At 44.1% G+C, this 15847-nt stretch overlaps 1 protein-coding gene across 1 annotated transcript; it reads right to left on the minus strand.

Annotated features, from left to right (window-relative positions):
* Window positions 1-6665: 6665 nt before the first annotated feature.
* Window positions 6666-10157, minus strand: LOC143768432 (protein kinase C delta type-like). The gene is made up of 6 exons (XM_077257107.1): window positions 9899-10157; window positions 8640-8890; window positions 8442-8504; window positions 7723-8274; window positions 7556-7599; window positions 6666-7406 (listed from the first exon to the last, which is right to left on the minus strand). Exons 1-5 carry the CDS (start codon window positions 10148-10150, stop codon window positions 7575-7577), a joined length of 1143 nt encoding a protein of 380 aa, XP_077113222.1. The 5' UTR covers window positions 10151-10157; the 3' UTR covers window positions 6666-7406; window positions 7556-7574.
* Window positions 10158-15847: the final 5690 nt, after the last annotated feature.

The raw sequence follows: 15847 nt of genomic DNA on the forward strand, positions 1-15847 counted from the left end.
CATAGGGTATAATGCAGCATCCCTGATATAGTATAATGCATCCCCCATAAAATATAATGTAGCCCCATCAGGATATAATGCAGCCCCCGTATATGGTATAATTCAGCCCACCCTGGGGTATAATGCAACCCCAGTCATATAGTATATAGCACCCTCATATAGTATAATGCTGCCCCCCATAGAATATAATGCAGCCCCCTCATGCGGTATAATGCAGCTCCCTCATAGGGTATAATGCAGCCCACCCTTGGAATATAATGTAGCCCTCTCATAGGGTATAATGCAGCACCTCATAGAATATAATGCAGCCCCCTCATATAGTATAATGCAGCCCCCTCATAGTATAATGCAGACTCCCATAGAATATTATATAGTCACTGAAGGTATAATGCAGCCCCCTCATAGGGCATAATGCAGCCCCCCTGTTGAATATAACATAGCCCACTCATAGGGTATAATGCAGCACCCTCATATAGTATCATGCAGCCCCTTCATATAGTATATTGCAGACCGCCATAGAATATAATATAGACCCTCAAAGAGTATAATGCAGCACCCCTCATATAGTATGCAGCCCCCACATAGAATATAATTGTAAATAAAAATCCCAGTTGCATTCTAGATGCCAGAGTGGTACCGCTAATTGCCATCCACCCCTAAAAGGGGAAAATCAACTCCACATAACATAGGATAAATAGGAGGAAACAGGAGTATCAGATCATTATAAATTTTATTAAAGCATTTTTATAAAATGACAATCAGGTAGAATGATGAAATACAAAAAACTGACACATGCAAAAGGGTCATACATAATAAGAAAATATGTACTAAGACATAACCCTTATACTTAAACGGTGTAGAAACAGGAGTACAGCAATGTCAAGTAATATACCCCAGTAAAAACTGTCCCACTGTCTGAGGAGTGCATGGTAATGAGAAATCCCAAAATAGTAACAGATATATGGCAGGGGCAGAGCTTACCAGTGGAAAAGAGAAGACCCTGAGCCAGATGGCAAAGACCCCAACACACGTTTTGCGTGTTCCAGACGTCTTTGTACATATTTTCTTATTATGAATGACCCTGTTGCATGTGTCTGTTTTTTGTATTTCGCTATTCTATCTGATTGTCATTACAGAGAATATAATGTAGACCTTCATCGAGTATAATGCAGCCCCCCTTCCATACTATATAGTGTAGCCCTGTCTACAGTATTATGACCATCAGTACTCACTTACTGATATATATATATATACAGTATATATATACAGCGCCCCAGAGTCTGGTCGTTGCAGTAACGTCACTCTTCCACCAGGGGGAGTGATGGTACGTCTGATTGCACTAAAAGAGTTCACTTTGCCAGGTATCACAGTCACACATTACACTTCACACTCCGGCCACCAGGGGGAGCAAAAGGTCCTATCTATTAGGCCACTCCTCACACATGGGTAAAACTGGGGGTTGGATAGGAAGTTAGGGAGAAAGCAGCCTGGAAGAGATCCAGAGAGGACCTGTCAGGGGTGGGATCCTGACAGCGGCCTAGCACAGACAGATCGTTACGGAGCCGTGCCTGGACCTTATAGTGGCAGACTCCTAAGACAGGACACGAAGCGAAGTATATTGTGGAGAGGTGAGAAACGGGATCACAGCACAAGGGAGATAGAACCAGAAGGAGTCGTGCCCCGAGTTCGGCAACATTCTTCTGAGGTGCGTAGCCGGCGGCCGGAACGCCGAGGAAGTAATAGACTCCACGCATTACTTTAAACTACGGCAGGGCAGTTAACTTTAGGTTGGCTGTCTCACCTTTTTCACCTAATGAAGACAACGGAGGCAATTGTGGGAGAGGGGCGTCTCTAGGGTCACTATAAAATAACTCCAGGCCTACCCCGTCATACGGGTGCGTCCTATCCATATCATCTGGGGGACGGAGAGAAAGAACAGAAACATACATGACAGTTGTGAGGACTATCCTGTGGTGCTCAGCAGGGAGGTACTACAACACCCAGGCGCTAGTAGGAAGGCTACTGATTTCCACCTGCAAAGGGAACTCTGGATGTGCCTTCGGACCGGCCGGTCTCAGCCAGCCCTGTTAGCAGTGCTCTGGATTGCGGATACCGAAGCCTTCAGTAAAGAGGTAAAGAGACTGCAACCCTATGTCCTCGTTATTTACTGCGACCTACAACGTCACCTACATCTTTAATTGGGCGCCCCTTAGCAGGGCCACGGACCGGGTCAGGCCACCGTGACATCCCCAGAACCGAGAGACCCGGTACCGAGTACCCCGCTGCCCTGCGTTTGGGGGCCGCTCCATATATATATATATATATATATATATATATATATATATATATATATATATATATATATATATATATATAACACAATATTCACCTCTCCGCTGATCCTGGCTCTGCTCTGGTCTCAGCAGCTGCACTGTTGTCTGCCTGGCATACACAGCATGGTGCGCGATAAAGTGACCTCATCGCCCGCCGGCTGTGTCAGAGGCAGAGGGGAATGAAGGGGGATGGAACATCATCTGACGCCCTCTCCTCCATTATTGCTTTCAACTGTATTAGCATCTATGTTGCCGATACAGTTGAATGTGGCAAGCGCTGGGGGACAGCAGTGGTGGAGCAGCGAGTGACAGGAGGCAGGAGCCGGCTGCTGCGGCTAAAGCCTGTGCCTGCTGCTAAAGAGAAATGAATATTCACTGCTCCCCATGACCATGAGCATGGAGAGGAATAAATATTAGTAAAGAAAATGAATATTCACTCCTCTGCACGCCCATGGATGAGGGGAGCAGTTAATATTCATGTCTCTTTAGTAGCAGGCACAGGCTTTAGCCGCAGCAGCCGCCTCCTGCCATCCCTTGCTCCACTGCTGCTGCTCCGCTGGTGCCAGGCGGGCCCCCCTGATTTACAGGCCTCATAGCAGCTGCATAGTGTGCCGCTATTAGCGACATGCCACTGGCTGGGGGCCCCTGGGGCAGCAGATGTCATTGCCTGGGCCCACAGGAGAATCCTCCAGTTCTCCGACGGGGCAGTCTGACCCTGGACTCCGCGATTACCTCACGAGGTCTCCAATCCAAGGGCAGGAGGGCTATCTTCCCTCTGCATCGCCCTGCTGTAATCGATCGAGTTTGATCGCAGAATTTAGGGGGTTAAAGTGCCACAAAATCGTCAGGATGTAGCCATACGTCCCAGGTCAATGAATACCAGGTCGCAGGGACGTATGGATACGTCTCAGGTGGGAAGGGGGTTAAGCACAGCAGAATTTTTGTGCGAAAACAGCAGCAGAAAATACGGAGCATTTACACTCTCTGTGGTCTGAAGATGTTGTTGAATACTGTGGTTTGGGTGCATTTTTTCTCTATAAGCTTCTTCTGAAAAAAATGCATGAAAAAAAACCCTGTTGCATTTTTAAACGTAGAATCAAAACTGTACTATTAAAAAGCTTTATAAACTCAGCTTCATATCTGCCCAAACATCACATCAAATAAGGGGGAAAACGCAAAAAAGAAAAGTAGCAAACATGCAGTAGTCAGAAAGATTGTTATGGCATCGTCTGGTGGGGACACCTACAAAAGAAAAAGCAGCAGAAAGAATGCATTTACATTGCGTGTTAACACGGCCTCTGCATTACAGTTTTATTACATTTTTATGGGTGTAATAGATAAAAATATCAATCACGCTTTTTTTTACATCATTTATCTATTCCCATAAATAATCTGATTGCGGTGTTGTGCGGGTCATTATGATTACAGAGGCACCAAATATGTCCTTTTTATTTGCTCATTTGTGATGTTTATTATTTTTTAAAGTGTTTTTTATTATTATTTTTTAGCAATTTTATAGGACGAAAAAATCTCATGCTCAATCTAGAATGCAAATACATACATTGGGAGCAAAAAAATATTTTTCTTAACCTTAGTATACAGGGAACAGAGAAATGCATTGTTATACATAATGTATCTCTATGGAAATGTATAACCTGCTTCAGGATTCATTGCCAGCAACAGAGGTCAAGATTACAAAATTCTCCTACCTACAGTGTTGTGAGCTGTGGCTCATAGGTAGAGCAACATCCTGGGAACAATGAGATATGTGAAGATGTGAGTTTGAGTCCTTAAAGACCTTATCACAGGAGAAAGAAGAGTCGAGTAATTTAAGTTATGAAGAGAGCAGCCCCACCCCCCGAAGAGGAGGCACTATGGAGGAAGAGATTAAGATGTGTCAGAGAGGTGAGTATAGAAGCCGGGGGAAGAGCTGTGATGTGATGGGAGCTATAGATCTATGTGCCTAGTGACGCCCATGATGGCCGCCATATTGGTTGTTATTCTGCATTCCCAGATGCAGATCACTAGGAAATGACACAATAACTGCTCCTACCACATTTCTCGCTGTGGACGCCTTTCTACAGCCGGGATCAAACTTGCGAGAAAATCGCACGAGACTCGCATCTCAATATGTAACACCTCAGGTAACCGGTTGTTACAGTGGCATTGCTTTCCTTTCGAGGAGGGTTATGCCATGCTTGGAAGTGAGGAAGGATCCCTTTAACAGGTAACCAGTACATGCAACACTGTTCTGACTCCATGCCAGAAGGGGGAGCTCGAATCTGGGGGCCTATAGGGGATTCTCCTTTTTCATGAATGTTCTCTAGAGGAACTGATCACGAGGTGTCCATGGGGGTCTTGACTGCAGAAGGCATAGCCACATCCCCCACTGTATCCAGTGTATACAGTTCAGGCAATGCTCTGTGAGCTGATTAGTTCCCAGCTGTACTTACACACTGTAACAAACCCTCTCCTCTATTATATAATAACTGTTGTCTGGTTTAGGAAACTGTCATGTTCCCAATGGCAGGGAATTTAACAAATAACATGGGCAAAAACAGGACGAGCTCTAGGGTGATGGAACCTGAGCTGACCGCGATCCTGAACCTCAACACTCAACTAACAGTAGCCGGGAAGCGTTCCTGGGGGGACTCTAAACGCCTCGCGCCAGCCGGAGATCTAGCTTCCCCTATCAGAAGAATCACAGACCTATCTTGCCTCCAGAGAAATATTCCCACAGAAATAGCAGCCCCCCACATATAATGACGGTGAAATGAGAGGAAGGCACAAACGTAGTTATGAAAATAGATTCAGCAAAATGAGGCCCGCTTTAAGCTAGATAGCAGAGGATACAAAAGGTGAACTGCGCGGTCAGCTGAAAAACCCTTCAAAATACCATCCTGAAATTACTTGAACTCATGTGCCAACTCATGGTACATGAGTGGTAATTTCAGCCCACCAGAGCAACCAGTAGCAGAGAATTACATATCTGCAAGCTGGACTAAAAACATGAAAGCAAACATGAAACAGGGAAATCAGAACTTAGCTTGTCTTGAAGGCTTTAGGAGCAGGTAACAGAGACACACTGATACATTGATAGCCGGCAAGGGAATGACAGGAAAGCCAGGTTAAATAGGAAACACCCAGCCTCTGATGGACAGGTGGAAACCAGAGACCGCCACCCACCAAAGTCACCCAGTACCAGTTGTAACCACCAGAGGGAGCCCAAAAACAGAATCCACAGCAGGAAACCCATTCTTCTCTGTCCTGTTAGGAAGTTCTGAGGTAATAGAGGACGGAGCGACTCAGTGTTCTCATTTACTACCGGAAATGGAGGAAGGCCCCAATGTCTCCTGCTCCGGACCCGACTCTCCCAGGAATCAGAGCAATTAGCTGATTTATCCCCATAGGATATAATGATATCGGGGGTTATCCAGCTTTATCTCATGTGTGACAGTGATCCCCAAACTCCAGTCCTCATGGCCCCAATTATTATCGAGGCCTCAGAAGCTGCCGCAGGTTCTCTCCCATGAGAAATACAAAGGAAATCCTGGCACCATGATGTGTTGGGGCCATGAGGCCTGGAGTGTGGGGGACACTGCTGTATGCGCCCACCAGACATAGGGGGCAGTATAATAATGACTACATGGACGAGCAATGGAGTAAAGACAACACAAAGATATAGGGGTAAAAAGAAGATTTTATTTATAGATAAGGTTATTATATAGCATGTATATGTGTAAATTATTCATCTATCAGACTAAACCTATTTATGGGCCGCATTGGTCCAGAGGAAGGCGAAAACCCCCTGTGAGGAATCGGCCAATTATCCTCATATCAGGGGGGAAGATTCCTTCCTGACCCCAAATAAAATATGGCGGTCAGAATAAATCCCAGGATCAAGGGCTGATACTGAACAGATGAGATTAAAGTAAAAAAATATATAGTATTTTACTATTTCTTTTAATTGACTTTAAACTAATGTATGCCTTTATTTGCCTTAACTAACTTTTTAATTAACTAATAAATATTCTATTAATAATTATTATTATTATTTATTTTTATTTTATTTTTATTTTGGTTATTTTGTACTTTTTTTCTTATGTTCTGAAAGTATGCACCTATTTATTAATCTATCACACTAAATGTATTTATGAGCCGTGTTGATCCAGAGGAAGGCGAAAACCCCCTGTGAGGAATCGGCCAATTATCCTCATATCAGGGGGGAAAATTCCTTCCTGACCCCAAACATGGCGATCAGAATGAATCCCAAGATCAAAGGCTGATACCTAACCTGTGTAATGTACCTAACCTGTGTAACTGTCCAATAAAAAAAAATGTTTTATTTCCTTAGTCTAATTATTGTTTATATTCATTGGATCTAATTTTTATTTTAAACTAAGGTATTTTTATTTTATTATAACTTGTTTCTTACACTACTAGTGTGTGATTCTACTTATTGATCTTTTATTCTAAACCTATTTATGGCCGTGTAGATCCAGAGGAAGGCGAAAACCCCCTATGAGGAATGGGCCAATTGTCCTCATATTAGGGGGAAAAATTCCTTCCTGACCTCAAATATGGCGATCGGATTAAATCCCAGGATCAGAAGCCGATCTATGTCCTACATCTATGTGCTGATATGTACTGTGTGCTATGTGTGTGCCTGTACTGATGATGTAGTGTGGGGACCTGCACTGATCATGTAGTGTGGGTGATGTGTGATGGGTGCGATACTTACCAGGCCTGTGCTAAAGGTGAGTTCAGGGATAATGGCCGCACCTTACATGCTGCTGCTCAGCGGCCCCAGGACTGAAAGGTGAGACTATTGTTCCTGAACTCACCAGATGGAAACTTAGCACAGGCCGCTCCTGGGGTAGAAGATCTTCGGGCTGGAGGGATGTTAGATGCCAGCCCAGGAGGTCAAGGGTCTGGGGCAGCAATGGCAGTGGTCCGGCATGAAGATGGTATAGAGAGATGATGTTGAAGGGCAGCCGAGGTGTCATACAGCAGCAGAGACATGAGGCACGGGTCAGGAGGCATGAAGTTCTGAGCAGTTGGCACGGGCTCATCCTGCAAGACATAAGAGGAAGACAGGAAATCTATCTACCGGATCTTATGTTATATTAGGGGAATGGTCTTTATAATGAACCATTCCGCTATATAACATCAGATACAATGTACTGATATATAGGCGTCCTTTATGTACAGCGGTCACTCACCAGATGGTCGTGGATTCTTTCACAGTCCAGATCTTTTCATCCACCTAAGGAAAAGAGAGACATAAAGTCATTGTTAGAAAACATTAAAAAAGACAAGATGGATGATGATTGCCTCAATATGAGAACAGCATCTGATGAGTGTTATCCTCAGAGGAGGAGATACTTACCGGGCCCAGCTTGGTGACCCGTACGTAAATCCGGCCACGGGGTGAAGGACTGTGTGCTCTGGCCACTGCAGATGGTGGTTCTCCAGAACTGGCCTGAATGGTGTAAATGGTGGCTCTGCTCTCCTTTCCTCCAGCTCCTCCCAGCCAATGGTGGTAAAGAATGGATGCTCTCGGATGTTCCCGCTCACACCCAGGCGTGTCTGAGGGTCTTTGCGCAGCAGCTTCTTGATGAGATGTTTTACGTCAGCATCAAGCCGAGATGGAAATTTTGGCTTCTCGTTGATGATGGCTTTGAAAGCCATTTGCTTGACGGGGCCGTTGTAAAACGGGGTTCGTCCTGCTGCCATCCTGGACACCACCATCCCCAGGCTCCACCAGTCCACTGCTGCGCCATACCGTTTTCTACGATGCACCTCAGGGGCCATGTAATGGAAAGTGCCCGTCACTCCAGAGATGTTTTTGGAGGAGGAGACGCCATCTTGGGCAAGCCCAAGGTCGATGATACGGATGTGGCCATCTGCATCCAACATGATGTTATCCGGCTTTATGTCTCTGCAATGAAACAAGAAAACAAAATAAGAAATCTGTCCAGTGATACAATAGATGGAAAATGGGTCACTACAAGATCAGGTAGAATAGGCGGTAGGACACCAAGGAAGCCGGGGGCCATATCTACAGCATGTAAAGGGGACAGAGAGAAGGAGGAAAGTTCTGCTTACCGGTGGACGATGTTGTGTCCGTGGAGGAACTGGAGGCCACATACCATCTCTGCTGTGTAGAATCTGATGGAGAGAACAGAGTGTAGAATCAATGTCATGAAATCCTTCTCTGGCAATCCCCAAATACCATGGCACCCCACCTCCTGCTTCCAGCACCCTAAATATATGCCCTAGATGGTAGATTCTACATTTTCTCACCTCACATTGCCGATGTTGAGGCAGCCGCACATCCTGATCAAATCCTCCAGGCTGCCACCGGACAGATACTCCGTGATGAAATACGCCCTGTGCTGAGACTGGTGTGCGGCATAGAGGTGGCACAGGAATGGGCAGTGTCTGGCTGCCAGGAGTATCCGCCGCTCTCTCGAGATGGTGTCCTCATTGTCCCTTTTGCTGATCATTTTGACGGCCACGTTGATGTTACTGCCGGGGACAGATGCCAGGACCACCTGAAAAACACAAAAGGAGAATACTTAAAAGGTGTCTGCAGGAGTGGAAGGATCTGGATGTTATAGTGCACAAGGTACATGAGAAAACTGAGTGGTCGCTCAGTCTGCTGGTGATCAGGACAATGTAGAGGAGCAGATCTATGGAGAGGTCTTAACTAATAATCATCATTTTAATTTTTAGTATTTATTTCATAAATCAAAACCACACATGAAAATAGGAAACTTTGCAATAAATCCTATCAGATAAATCTGCTCCTTTCTCCACCAGAACTGTATTTTTATTTTAAAAATTCTAAAGTAGTGAGATAGGAGATGACAGTTGGTGCTGATAATATTTTATGTAGAAGGTGGGGGGAGAGGGGAGGAGTGCTGCATTTAGCTCCTCCCTCACCTCCTCTACATAGAATATTATCAGCACCAACTGTCACCTCCTCTCAGTAATGTAACAATCTGTCTTCACTAAATACAGAATTTATCCAGAAATTAGAAAATAAAAATTCACTCCTGCTGGAGAAAGAAGCAGATTTCTCTAATAAGATTTATTACAAAGTTGCTTAGGTTTTATATTTGCTATTAATTTATAAAATAAAAATTAAAATGACAATGACTTTTAAAAGAGTTTTCCTCTGTTACCATATGGGAATAAATAGAGCAAGCATTAGTGGGGGCTTGGCGCTGGGATTAATGAGGTCCAAATATGATTGATTACCTAGAGACCAATATATACAATATGGCAGCCTGATTGTAGCCAATATTGGCAATGACATGGACAAAAGCAATGTCCCCTGCCCCCTACAGCTGTGACCTTTGAGATGAACCCTCCAGTATAGAAGAATACCAGGTTATAGCAGCACTAGCCCTAACTATGGTGACGTTTTATATGTCATCTCAGAGAAGGACACTACAATGGGCAATAACAAAGCAAGACATGGTTGATAACAGAGAACAATACATGGGGATATAATAAAACTTCTGGTTTCAAATAAATAAAAAATATGTAGGCCTTACTTTGCCAAAGGCGCCTCTACCCAGGACCTGGTGGATGTTGAAGCGGCTGATGTTAAGCCTGGCATAGGGGCCGGATGATCCAGGGTCTCCGCTGCATCCAGGTGTTGGCTCCTCCAATCCGTTGTCTTGTCTCCTCTTCTTCGTGATCTTCTTGAATCCGGTCACGCTGTCCTCCTCTCTCTTCCTCTTCTCCTCGCTCCCTTTCTCCTCGCTCCTCCCCTTGCTCTCTTCTCCTCGTCCTGTAGTCGCCATTCTCAGTAATCTCTTCCCGCCTGTAGACCTCGGTCCAATCACTTCAGCCGACAGTTGAAAGTAAACGGCAGTTGGTCGTGTGCAGGTGACCAGAGGTCAGAGGTGACAGAACCCTCAGGTGGTTCCTGCCAGGCAGCGGCTCCTGGCCCTGCTCTGCCCTATACACTGTGCTGTGGGCATCATGGGTGACAGTTTAGAGTCCAGAGGAACGGCAGAGAACTTCATGGCGACTTCCAGTGGTTTATTTGTTAGATTATTAATCCCTCTATGTTTTTCCTCATCGTTCCATTTTATAACTTACATTATTTTTATATCATAAAGTTAATATTTTTATTAGTTTTTCTATCTTTCTTATCACATATTTCCTCCATGTTCCTATTTACTTTATCAATTCTCCCAAGTGTATATACACCAAAGTGGTGCGCACCTATTACCCCCAGTGCCACCCAGCCGGCTCTACTGCACCTCATGTACAGAATACACAGAGCTGTAAACTCTTCCTGAGCTTTTATATTCTCGGTATAACCAACACTTTCTACCAATTATTACCTCTTACCATTATCAGTAGGATTGTCCCCATATCAGTGCCAGTCATGGTGCCCAATAGATAATGGGAGAGGGGGTCATATACTTTACCTAACAGCCACACACCAGACCGGACAGGTGCCATTGGCCGTTATATGTCCAGTGTGAATGGAGTCTTATAGCGCTACTGTACTGTGTATGTGGTTACTGTGTGCAGGGACACATGATGGTGCAGGCACTTATACAGAGGTCCTGACTGGCGCTGGTATACGGCACTTTGGTTGGTGCTGCTCTGCCATTTGTACATGTAATGAGCATGTGGCCGGCTGTAGAGGGTGATGTTATGTAGCCACAGTGGCTAGTATTATTACATTATACTGCCTGAGATCCTCAGTGTCAAGTTTAAGAAGAGAATGCCTTAATGGTGCTAAAAAGCGTCAAGTTTAAGAAGAGAATGCCTTAATGGTGCTAAAAAGCAACAACATTGTTTCTCCCCCTGGAAGAAGCGTGGCTAAATGGCGGTGTCAGGGTGGGAGCAGCTGGAAACAGAGATCCCCTTTTCCCTATAGCTGCAAGTAAACACATGCTTGAAACCTTTACAATTGATCCTTACAATCATGTAAATGGTAATCTCTAACCACAATTAGTTACTAGGTGAGAACACTAATCACCACTGGCACTTTAACCTAATTGATCCTCTCTATGGGATTGTTTTTTGTATTTTTTTAGGGAAATGACTTAAATTAGCATATAGGAAAAAAAATAAGTCTTGAACCCGGAGGTGGAGATCCGAGTGAAGCAGGAGATTGAGGAGGTGGATGTGGCGGTGTAGGTAGAATAGGTGCAGGAGTAGGTAACTAACACTTTTTATTTAAATTTGAGGAGGCCCCAAAATATTGAGAATGGCAAATGGAAAGAACAAACTGCAGCGGAGTATAACAATGGCTGGGTGCTCCTGGAAAACTTCTCTAGCACTGTGGTATCCTCGCCTGGCTCACTTTAATGAATGTGAGCTTGCCCACGTTGGTGGTTGGCAAGCGGATGAGCCTGTCTGTGATTACACCCCTTGCTATGCTAAACACATGGTCTGACAGTATAGTTGTCGCAGGTCAGGCCATCACCTCCAAGGCATAAAGGGCAAGCTCAGGCTATGTGTCCAATTTGGAGAGACAGAACATAAATGTGGCAGACCCATCGGTTAGTACATGGAGATGCTATTACGGACTATATTAGATGACGGTGCAAGATGTTGTGGCGGGCTGAGGAAGGATTTTCACATTTTAGACAGGATAATTCTCTATTCTAAGGTGGTGCCTGTGCCCCAGCTGCATTGGCAACTTCCTCCTTCTTTGTCTTGTTCTATCATTGAGCCCCCACTGTCAGATGGGAACATCGTCAGTACTGCGTCTACCAGCGTGCGCTTTTATTCCCGCATTTTCCAATCCCGCTCCAGTGACAGAAGTAAGGATGGTACGATCTCCTTGTAGCGGGGATCCAGCACGGTGGCCACCCAGTAATCAGAAGTGGTGACAATACGGGCAACTCGGAGGTCATTGCGCAGGCATAGAAGCATGTATTGTCTCATGTGTGCCAGGCTGCCCAGAGGTGGTAGGTGTATGGTCTGGGTCCTCTGTATTTACCCAGCCATGCTCCACTGCTTTGAGGTGCACCCTGCTGTGAACACAGTTCCTCTTTCTCCTCCTCCAAAGCTGTCCCGTGGCTGGACAGTTGTGTACCTGATGGTTGTTGGTACAGGAACCACCCCTCCGAGCCATGTGTGGAAGACTGGCGTGATAATGGTATTCATGGTCACTGTTCTTCCTTCTCTTCCTCCAGTGCCACTTCATCCATCATCACTAGAAGTGTTTTTTCAAGCAGTCATAGAAGTGGGATAGTAACACTGACGATAGCGTCATCAGTGCTTGACTTGTCGGTGGAGTACTCGAAGCAGCGCAACACGACACACATGTCACACCTGGAGGGTCACTCGTTGTGGTGAAGTGGTGGTGGTCCGCAGAGCCACTGACCAGTATGTGCTGCAGCTGAAACTTCACTATTGTCTGCTTCTACTTGCATAGTCTCTCCAGCATAAGTAAGATGGAGTTCCACCTAGTGTGTACATTGCATTTGAGGTGGGGAGCGGGAAGGCAAAAGTGATGCTGCAGCGCAGGCAGACAAGCAGCAGGGTGAGAGAGATGAAAGCTCACAGACTGTCCGCGATTTCAGCAGCAGACCTGACCAGGGGTATACTTAGAAATCATGGGTCTCCATAGCAGAATTTCTATTTGCTCCACCCCAAAAAAAAAATATTTGTCAGGGTCACATAAGAGCATATCTTACAACTTTGCAGCCTTTACAAAGAAATTTTTCTCCTACTAAAGTCCTAAATTCCTCTTTCATTGCCCCCATAAAGTATGCCAACCAAAGTGCTCCCCAAACACAGTATGATACCCATATGGTGAAATCCTCCACATTAGTCTCCACATGCACATTTTAATGACCCCCACTCAGCTCTCCACACAGTGTTATGAGCCAACATACAGTATAATAGCCCCACACCTCTACACACTGTTTAATGGCCCACACTATCTATCCATACAATATAATGGCCCCCATACAGTTTGATGGACCCCACACAAACATTCACACTGTATAATGACTTGTATAAAGTATAATAGCCCCCAAAGAACCCTCCAATATTATAATGGCCCCCACATAGCACTCCAAATACTATACTGTCCTCACATACACTTCCATATAATATAATGGGCCCCATATAGTCCTTAATACAGTGTAATGTGCCCCCCATAATCCTCCATATAGTATAATGCACTCTCCATAGTCTCTATATAGTATTATGCACTTCCCATGATGCTCTATAGAATATAATGCTCTCCCCATATTCCACCATAGAATATCATGCACCCCCCATGGTCCTCCATAGAACATAATGCACTTCCCATGGTCCTCCATGGAATATAATGCTCTCCCCATGGTCCTCCATAGAATATAATAATTACAATTTACCAAAGGCAACTAGACCCTAACTAAAGGTTAAGATAAATCAAAACTTTAATTCAACTATTAAAGAATAAATTTAAAATTTGCTAAACCACTGGGTGTCCAATATTGGGATATTATTATATGAATTTTCAAATCCTCAAGATTTTACTCCAATATTCTATCTATTATGATTTCCCTAGTGTTGGTGCGGCCGCTACCACTACTCTCCTTGGGAGTTTATGCGCACTCCACTGTCTAGCTCCTAAAAGCAATTCATAGGCCTCCCCTACATGTTAAGTTGCCTTTGGCAAATTGTAATTATTGTGTTTACCCTATGCTGGTTTTCTGAACAGCAATTGTTGTGTATTTGTCCACAGATTATAATTCACTCCCCAAGGTCCTCCATAAAATGTAATGCACTCCCCATGGTCCTCCATAGAATATAACGCAGTCCCCATGGTCCTCCATATGATATAATGCAATTCCCATTGCCCTCCATATAGTATAATGCACTCCCCATGGTCTTCCGTAGAATATAAAGCTCTCCCCATGGTGCTCTGTGAAATATAATGCATGCAACATGGTTTTCCATAGACTATAATGCACTCTCCATGGTCCTCCATACAATATGATGCACTCCCCAAGGTCCTCCATAAATATAATGTACTCCCCATGGTCCTGCATAGAATATAACGAACTCCTCATGGTCTTCCATGGTATATAATGCATTCACCATGGTCCTCCATAGAATATAAAGCACTCCCCATCATCTTCCAAAGAATACAGTATAATGAGCTCCCTATGGTCCTCCGTAGAAAATAATACATAGTAAATATAAGAAAACTGACCGAACAGCAATCTAATCTGAACTGGTGCATAACCAAAAAAGTCATATACAAATAGATCAATGGCTGCACTCAAAATTTACTGTGCTAAGGCAAGGAAATGTGCAATATGTGAAATGTGAATAGCATAATGGCTAGGGAAATTTATGAAAAAACACATGAGATTCTTAGCACAAGATTTGGCCAAAAGTTGTGAGCCCATCCACCAAACGTCAAGGTAATCTCAGATCGGATGGGTAACTGAGCTGACTGCCTAGTGTGAACACTTACCTATGGCTAATAACATGGTTTTCTTATATTTACTATGTATTATTTTTCTGGCTTGAACGCTCCGCCCTTCACCATGCTGTGATTTTAATTACATCCTAACACAGTTGGTTCTGAGCTACCTATAAAAGCAGGCTTTACCATGTTATTAGCCATAGGTAAGTGTTCACACTAGGCAGTCAGCTCAGTTACCCATCCGATCTGAGATTACCTTGACGTTTGGTGGATGGGCTCACAACTTTTGGCCAAATCTTGTGCTAAGAATCTCATGTGTTTTTTCATAAATTTCCCTAGCCATTATGCTATTCACATTTCACATATTGCACATTTCCTTGCCTTAGCACAGTAAATTTTGAGTGCAGCCATTGATCTATTTGCTATATGACTTTTTTGGTTATGCACCAGTTCAGATTAGATTGCTGTTCAGTCAGTTTTCTTATATTTACTATGTATTATTTTTCTGGCTTGAACGCTCCGCCCTTCACCATGCTGTGATTTTAATTACATCCTAACACAGTTGGTTCTGAGCTTCCTATAAAAGCAGGCTTTACCATGTTATTAGCCATAGGTAAGTGTTCACACTAGGCAGTCAGCTCAGTTACCCATCCGATCTGAGATTACCTTGACGTTTGGTGGATGGGCTCACAATTTTTGGCCAAATCTTGTGCTAAGAATCTCATGTGTTTTTTTATAAATTTCCCAAGCCATGATGCTATTCACATTTCACATATTGCACATTTCCTTGCCTTAGCACAGTAAATTTTGAGTGCAGCCATTGATCTATTTGCTATATGACTTTTTTGGTTATGCACCAGTTCAGATTAGATTGCTGTTCGGTCAGTTTTCTTATATTTACTATGTATTTTTCTGGATTGAACGCTCCGCCCTTCACCATGCTGTGATTTTAATTACATCCTAACACAGTTGGTTCTGAGCTTCCTATAAAAGCAGGCTTTACCATGTTATTAGCCATAGGTAAGTGTTCACACTAGGCAGTCAGCTCAGTTACCTATCCGATCTGAGATTACCTTGACGTTTGGTGGATGGGCTCACAACT

Source organism: Ranitomeya variabilis, chromosome 4 (genome assembly GCF_051348905.1).
Source record: "Ranitomeya variabilis isolate aRanVar5 chromosome 4, aRanVar5.hap1, whole genome shotgun sequence".
NCBI classification, from domain to species: Eukaryota; Metazoa; Chordata; class Amphibia; order Anura; family Dendrobatidae; genus Ranitomeya; species Ranitomeya variabilis.

Coding starts and splice junctions, on each gene's coding strand:
- LOC143768432 (XM_077257107.1), bottom strand. CDS start 10,150: ATGGCGACTACAGGACGAGGAGAAGAGAGCAAGGGGAGGAGCGAGGAG. Junction 8,505..8,639: donor CTCAACATCGGCAATGTGAG/GTGAGAAAATGT, acceptor TCTCTCCATCAG/ATTCTACACAGCAGAGATGG. Junction 7,600..7,722: donor GGGTCACCAAGCTGGGCCCG/GTAAGTATCTCC, acceptor TCTTTTCCTTAG/GTGGATGAAAAGATCTGGAC.